The 8581-nt window shown below is 36.6% G+C and overlaps 1 protein-coding gene across 1 annotated transcript; it reads left to right on the forward strand.

Moving 5' to 3' along the window:
• The first annotated feature begins 7420 nt into the window (after positions 1–7420).
• Positions 7421–8359, forward strand: LOC104858012 (putative olfactory receptor 10D3). The gene has a single exon (XM_010618091.1). It carries the CDS (start codon positions 7421–7423, stop codon positions 8357–8359), a length of 939 nt encoding a protein of 312 aa, XP_010616393.1.
• Positions 8360–8581: the final 222 nt, after the last annotated feature.

Below are 8581 nucleotides of genomic sequence, written 5' to 3' on the forward strand. Positions count from 1 at the left end.
AGGAAAGACAGCCTCTTTAATAAATGGTTGTCAAAAATTGGGTTTCAACTTACCAAATATTAAAGCTATACCTTTATCTCTCACTATGCACTAAACTAAAATCAAAATGGATTAAAGATCTACATATTAAAACAGAAACACTAAATTGGCTGGGAGATAAGTAGAACTCTTGAAGACATTGGTGTAGGAAAAGATTTCATGAAGAAAACCTCAGTTGCAAGTGAACTAGCACAAAAAATCAACAAATGGGATCTCATCTTATTAAAAAAGGTTCTGTAAAGCAAAAGAAACCACCAACAGTGTGAAGAAATAACAAACATTGTGGGAGAAAATTTTTACCAGTAGCTCCTCAAAGGTATACTATCTAGAATATATAAAGAAATTAAAAAAATCAGGTCTCCCAAATTTAAAGATCCATTCTGAAAATGGGGATGTGAAATAATCAGATATTTCTCAGGCAAAGAATTAGGAATGGCAAATAAACATATGAAAAACCTGTTCAGTATCACTGGTCATTTCAGAGATGTAAATGTAAACAATGCTGCGATTCCACCTCACCTTAGGAAGAATGGCTGTTATTGTGAAATCAACCAATAACAAATGCTGGTGAGGCTGTGGGGAAAAAGAACCCTGCTCCACTGCTGGTGGGATGGTAGACAACCACTGTAGACAGTGCAACCACTGTGGAAATTGGTATGGAGATGCCTAAAAATACTAGGACTAGAGGCCCCATTTGACTCAACTTTTCCCCTGTTGTATATCTTCCCCAAAGAATTAAAATAATCATACCACAGCGATATATGTTCATCCATGTTTATAGTGGCACAGCTTGTAGCTAAAACTTGAAAGCAGCCCAGTTGCCCATCACCTGTTGACTGGATAAAGAAAGTGTGTGTGTGTGTGTGTGTGTGTGTGTGTGTGTGTGTGTGTGTGTGCCTGCGTGTGTGTGATTTATAAGAGGGAGTACTACTCAGCCATAAAAAAGAGAGATCAGAGACATTTATAGCTAAATGGGTAGACACTGAGGTGATACTATTAAGTGGAATAAAGAGGACACATGTGTAAATAGTGAATAGTTTCTCTACAGTGAGAAACTGAAAATGTAAATAAGGACAAAAATGTATAATAGATAATGTGAAGTAGGAAGAAAAGGTGCAAAGGGGAAAGGGAAGTGGGAGGGATAAGGGAAAGGAAAGAAAGGAATGCAATTAACATGAGAAGATGAAAAAATGGAAGCAAATAAAGGTATATTATGTAAAGGTACAAATCTCCAATGAGGAATTGCATTATATTGTATACCTAAAATGTACCAACAAAGTAATTAAAAAATAATTTCAGTTTGAATTTGTCTTTTTTGCTATCACATTGTGAATGATGTTGTTCACAGTGGCTATAATTGGCTTTTCAGTTTGTAAACCCCATGATAGCACAATAGCTTGACTGCTAGCAGGCAGGCTGAGAGTTGAGGCACCCACGCATACCTCCATGCATAAGAGGAATAAAAAGAACCCCAGATTTCAATACAGAAGTTTCAGCGCCAGGGTTTAACTCAGTGATGCTGCTGCCTGCCTCAATACAGAAGTTGCTCTCATCTTAAACTGAAGTATTTCTATTCCAAATGGGTTACATTTTCAATAGTTGATGTCTACGAGACACTAGACTTGTCCACCTATGTGCAATGTGTATATAAAGGTCTATGATAGGCTGGAGCACAGGGGCCTTTAAGACAATAGGTGGTAAGAGCAATTCATTAAAGCAATAGTGATGAAACTAGACTTCTAAAATATCATTGTACAGCACGACTTGTTTTTCTGAGGTTTATCACTGATATCAGAAAATATATTATGGTCATTTGATCTAAGTCCCCATATATTACAATCTTTGATGATAGTCTGAAAGAGAGTGGAGGTACACAAATGTTGATAGATGTTCATAAGAACATTACTATTATTATTATTATTATTATTATTATTATTATTATTATTATTATTCTGGTGATTGAACCCGGGACCTTGCACTTCTGAGGCAGGTGGTGGAGCCAATGAGGCAAATCCCTGGCCCTCATAAGAGCATTATTGATAAGATTAAGAAAGTAGAAATAATACAAGTGTCCACTATTCAGTGAAGAAATAAAAGAATTGTTATAGAATGTGATATTCAGCAAGTAAAAGGAGGAACTATTTTAATACACTCTATTGCATAGATGAACCTCAACAACCTTATTCTATTCTAATGGGTAGTATTCTGTGTTATTCTATTTTTATGAAACCTAGGAAAAACAAATTTCTAATGAACTAAAGCAAATCAGTTGTTTCCCAGGAAAGTGAGCTGGAGTCAGAACTGCCTGCAAATGGGCTCCAAAAAAATTTTAGAATGGATGCAAATACGCTATGTTTTGGCAATGTTTGCAGAACTCTAGAAATATACTAAATATGATTAACTAACTTTTCCTTAAAGTAAATAAGTGCTGTGACCTTTCAATTACTGTGTGATAAATCTGTTAAAAAGTAAAAAGGAAGTGGACTGTGGACAAACAGAATATATATGAAGAGGAACTAACTGACAGACACATTTATTTATCAACTTACTGACCTGTAGACAGATACAGAGAAGAAAAATGTGTCAGATTATTGCAGCAGGGTAGTACTTGGTTACAATAATCTAGTTCACATTGTTTTAAATATTCCCCTCAAGCAATCTCCTGACAGTATTTGTATTGAATGATTACATTGAGTAGAATATGGTTATGTGCCCACACATGGATTCTAATGAGAATATATCATTTGTTTTCTAAATTCATATATTAGTTTCAATATGTCATATACAAATAACAAGGTATATTTAAATTTTCTGGTATAAAACACATATACATCTTTTGAGAGCAATGCCTATTAAACTAATTTAATTTAGCTGGCTAGCAAATAAAATACTTTTGTAGCAGATATTTGTTGAATAAATGATATGAAATGTTTAGAAACACATAAAAATTGGCACAATTTTAGACTGTTAAATTACTTTTTTATTTTGCTGTTTCTTGGGATTTGGCTAGAATGGCAATCTGGGAAATTTACATTACATAGTTCATATACAAATTCATTGCTGCTTATATCTTTTCCCTGCTAGTGTGTGTGTGTGTGTGTGTGTGTGTGCATGCGTATGTGTGTGCTTGTGTGTGTTTGTGTATTTGCATATAAAAAAGACAGAGACGCCGAGGATTTAGCTCAGTGGTTCTGCCACCTGGCTTGCAAGCACAAGGACCCAAATTAGATCCCCAGTACAAAAAACAAAAAAAGAAAGAAAAAACAAAAAGCCAGAGAGATAGGGATAATACTTATGAGATCTGTAAATCCCTTGAAGAATTTATGCCTAGAATTACTTAGATGAACAATGAAATATTCAATTTATAATTGAACTAATTGAAAAACAGATGCCTGGAACATGTCACTAGTTATACATTGTTTCAGTGCTTGGCTCATTTTCCCTAATTCAGTGTTGTTTAATAGTATATAGGAATTAAAATTTAATTAATGATTGCTCACAGCTGATAGTGACAACAGATGAACACAAGGTTATTATTATTATTATTATTATTATTTGTACCGGGGATCGAACTTGGGATCTTGTGCTTACAAGGCAGATAGCAGCACCACTGAGCTAAATCCCTAGCTCACAAGGCTATTCTTAAAGGAAGGAACTGGAATTGCTGGACTACATGGTAGTTGTGTATGAGCAACATACAAACTGTTTTACATAATGACTGTGCTAATTTACATTCCCACAACACTGATTAATGGTTTCTTTTGCTTTAAATCTTTGCCAGCACTTGTAATCTTTAGTCTCTTTTATAGAAGCCTTTCTTACTGGGGAAAGATTGTTCTACAGATCATAATTTACAGGTAGAAAGTAGTAGCATGTTGTGGAGAGCTATTGCACTATAGGGTGACTAGATAACATCAGTATACTGTAAAAATTTTAATCTACTTTAGTCAATATATCAGGTTACAATATAATGAGAAAGGGGATGGGAATGTGTGTAAAGAAAGAGATGAAAACTTATAATTATTCTTTTACTCATTCATCTTTCTTGAGTCAGGAGACTGGGCCACTGGGGATACTGTCTCAAAAGCATCCAGATCCATTAATTCTCTGCAGCTGGAAGACATTATGAATTCAGAATTTTGGGACCATATTAGTAGCATGGCAGAGTGTGAAATCAATGTCTTAGATTCTCTTGGAGAGTGTGCAAAACCATGGCTCTTTGCCATGGGTTTTTTACGTAAAATAGAGTTCTGGCTTTAGAAACACATTCTTCTTGCCTAGAGACTTTAGAAAATGATCTCTGCATTAGATTAGATGTATATACCATCAGGCAGTATGTGTCTAAATCTCTTCCTGGTTGTTTTTAACTCTTGTTCTGCTTACACCACTTTCTTTTGTTCCCCTCTGTCCTGCTGAGACATCTGAATCCTCTGAGCCCTGACCATTGCACCTGTTGATCCAGGAGAAGGAGAATCATGGCACTACAGAGAATTCCTACATGGAGATGAGTTCCATAATCCATTAGTAAGTCAGCTCTGAGGAAGCAATGAAGGTGAGGATTGTTGGGGAAAAGTGCATGTGAGTGTGTATGTGTGTTTGTGAATTTAAGTGTGAGTATTTTTTGGCAGAATGGCTTGCAGAGGGAAGGTGAGTGACATGGAAGGAGCCAGGTTCTTTCCTCTGGAATCTTGTTTTGCAGTTAGAATATACATTACATACTTTCCCTTTTACCATGTTTTTATCAGTATGGGAACTTCATTGAACAGGCATGTACATTTCCAAACTGCCATTAACAACAGCATGCAACCTTCAGTGAGTGTAGTGAGAGTGAACTTCAACAAATTTAGGAAAAGCTAAAAGACCAATTTTAGATTTAAGAGTTGAAGAAACATAGAGTTTGACATTTTTAATGGAAAAAAAATGATTCCTCTTTTTGTTTCCCTAGGAGGTGACCCCGAGTAATCTTCTACAGTAGGATTCAGATGATTAGAGAAGATCGGGTGCTTGCAGTGTGATATGGCTGCAGACTACAGTACAATTCAGTATGCTATTAAATGGTTATCTTTATGATCATGCCTAGTCATGGGATAGATCCTTGAAGTGATGTCAGTCCCATTAGGAATAGTTATGAGAGAAGCCTGCTGTGGGATCCTTATTGCAGAGGACTGTGGGGAGGGTGTCGGTAGTACAGCCAAGGTACTTTGTGATATTTATCCTCTTACTTACCCTGGGTAGTAAAGAACACACCATTTAGCAGTTCGAGTTTGGTTACTAAGTCAGAAATAGAGGTGTTTGTATTAAATGAAAAGTTTGTACACTTCTTGGCTACAAAATGTTTTATTTTTTTAAAATTCTGCCAGAATATTTACATAATCCACCATTTTGGGTCAGAGAACAATAGCATTTCTCTGACATGTGTGTCATTCACTCCTTTTGCTTCCCATTTGGTACTGGGGAGTAAACATAGGGTCTTCTCATTGAGCTATAGTCCCATTTGTTTTTAAAAATCTAAACTTTGATACAGTGCCTTACTAAATCACTAGTTGCCCAGTGTGGTCTCAAACTTGCCACCCCCTGCCTCATCCTCACAGATTGCCAAAGCTTATAGGCATGGTCACTAGAACTGGCCTTTCACTGGCTTTAAAGATATTCAGGCTCATAAAGATTCACAGATTTATGCATCATTTATAAGTAAATGCATTTCTTTTGAAACTCCTATATATCTTTCCAGTCCATGTCTAAATTTACCTTCATTACATACCGGTACTTTTGTTATTAACCTGTTATCATTTTTACCTCAATCTTACATGAATGAGGGTCAGTAAATAACTAAATTTATTACACATTTACTGCTAAGTACAAATGGCAGAGGAAAGCATTTTGTATTTATTATCTGACTTATTCTCACAAAGCCTCTAGGAGGCTGAAAATATCCATTTTCTTTCAAGCACATAGTGCTCCAAGAGGTTAAGTGACTGATGTCCCTGGAGACAGGCAAATGGTGTAGTCAGGTTAAGTTTAGACACCAGTTTTATGTAATCTCCATGGGAGCTGTCCAAGGAATGGAACCTCATTTTGTTTAGTTTTCTTTTTCTAGAGGGAGATAATGATTGCATGTAACACTGAATGGTCCAAAGTTGACATTTAAATAGCATTTGGAGCTGGAAAAATCTTTACTTCCTGTTTATATCTTTTTTAGCTCTGAGTCTATTCAAACTTCTGGAAAAGGACACCTTACGCAGGAAGTGGTGATGGGACAAATGATACTACTTCCTGAGATCCCCTGCTTCCTTCACCTTTTTCTTCTTTCCTCTTGTTCCACTTACTGGGAATTTTATATCCACAGCATAAATCTTTATTCTCATCTAAATTGAAATATTTTAGTGGATAAACAGAGCAGCAATTTGTGAACTGTGAAAACACTTATCAGATAATTTCCTATGATCAAATCTTGGTCACAGCAGAGGAAAATTAATCTTATCTCACAGCAACATATGAAAGTTTGTTGTTGTTTTTGTTGTTGTTGTTTTTTGGTACCAGGGATTGAACTTGGGTCCTTGTGCTTGTAAGGCAGGTGGCATAACTACTCAGCTAAAGCCCTGGGCCCCAACATATGAAAGTTTAAGTGAAAATGGAATGCAAAAATAATTTAGAACTTCAGAAAATAAAATTCAGTTTGTTTCTTAGATTTATTTAATGCAATTATTAACCATTAAATTGTATTAATATTATTAATACCCTTGGAAGTTGATTATATTATATAAATAAAGCTTAATTGAGGTGGAATAGTGTAGTTGTTTCTATGATCCATTCAATGCCTTCTTCTAGACACAACTCACTTTTTATATGTCTGTGAGTGATTATAAACACGAATTGCTTTCTTTTCTCTTAAATAGAAATGTTGAACAATGTAAACAGTATTGTAAAGTGAAAATAATTGGGAAGGTGTTTATTATTTCTGCTTAGGCTCATATTTTTATGTGCAAGGATTTAACTATTTGGTCAGTGTACAAACTAACTGACTTATCTAATATTTAAGTGGCATGGTACCCGATAGCACTGTTTTTTGGAGAAGATAGATGGCTCTGAAATATGAGTATGTTTGGTGGTGAATAAGATTTGGAAAATATAAATTAAGATGATGGTAAGAGTTGAATACTAAAAGATATTTTCTGATTATAAAAAGAAATTATTCTGTTGCTTTCTGACTCATTTCTTAATTTAACCTCAAGGTTAGATTTGTTGCAGGTCCTTTTTCCTCAATGTCCCTTTTAAGGTTATATTCACTGTCTTAGAACCACTTTGTTAGGAAGACTTTGTTAGGAAGATCTCTGATCTTACATCATGTTTATTGCATTGCCTTTCCAGGACCACCTGACCTATGAGCATGAGAAACTACACGTCTGTGACTGAGTTCATTCTCTTGGGAATTCCTAATACTGAAGGGCTGGAGAACATGATCTTTGTCCTGTTCCTGACTTTCTGTACCTTCTCCTTGCTGGGAAACCTGCTCATCTTCCTCACCATTCTGGCCTCTTCCAACCTCCACACCCCTATGTATTTCTTCCTGGGAAACTTGTCCATGTTTGACATACTTTTCCCTTCTGTGAATTCTCCCAAGATGATGGTTTTCCTGATGGGGCAAAGCAGCACCATCTCATACCAGGGCTGTGCTTCCCAGGTCTTCTTCTATCACACCCTGGGTGGTACTGAGTGTTTCCTGTACACAGTGATGGCCTATGACCGCTTTGTGGCCATCTGTCACCCTATGCGATACACAGTCATTATGAATCCCAGGGTGTGTACTAGCTTGGCAGTGGGCACTTGGGTAGGCGGCTGTCTCCACGGGAGTGTCCTAACATTCCTCATCTTCAGGTTACCCTACTGTGGCCCCAACAAAGTGCACAGCTTTTTCTGTGATATTCCAGTGGTGCTTTCCCTGGCCTGTGCAGACACCTCTTTAGCACAGACAGTGAGTTTCACCAATGTAGGTGTTGTTGCACTCCTGTGTTTTCTCCTTATCCTCATTTCTTACACTCGCATTGTTCTCTCCATATTGAAAATCCGCTCCTCAGAAGGCAGGCGCAGAGCCTTCTCCACCTGCAGTGCCCACCTGACCTCCATCCTCTTGGCCTATGGGCCTGTGATTCTTGTCTATCTCAAGCCTGCTTCCAACCTCTGGCTAGATGCTGCTGTTCAGGTGTTAAACAATGTTATCACTCCTTCCCTCAATCCTTTGATTTATTCCTTAAGAAACAAGGATGTGAAATTGGCCCTGCGGAAGGTGTTAGTACAAGTGACTCACTCTTTTGGAGTATAATGAGTAAGAGCAATACCTCTTGAGGCAGTTTCTTCAAAACTGAGTCTTTCTTTTACATCAGGGTTTTAGTAGCAAGTTGGGCAAAGTTAATAGCTCTCATAAATTTGGACTTACAATAGTCATTTAATCAGCAATGGGTGAGTTAAGACATGGATTTACACCTTCAAAGAACTTTTTTTAGGCTAATCCCAAATTTTCTCATTTTTATTTTTAAAAACTTTA

This window comes from Fukomys damarensis, unplaced genomic scaffold (assembly GCF_012274545.1).
Source record: "Fukomys damarensis isolate Sample0158 unplaced genomic scaffold, DMR_v1.0_HiC HiC_scaffold_16, whole genome shotgun sequence".
Taxonomy (NCBI): Eukaryota; Metazoa; Chordata; class Mammalia; order Rodentia; family Bathyergidae; genus Fukomys; species Fukomys damarensis.

Coding starts and splice junctions, on each gene's coding strand:
- LOC104858012 (XM_010618091.1), top strand. CDS start 7,421: ATGAGCATGAGAAACTACACGTCTGTGACTGAGTTCATTCTCTTGGGA.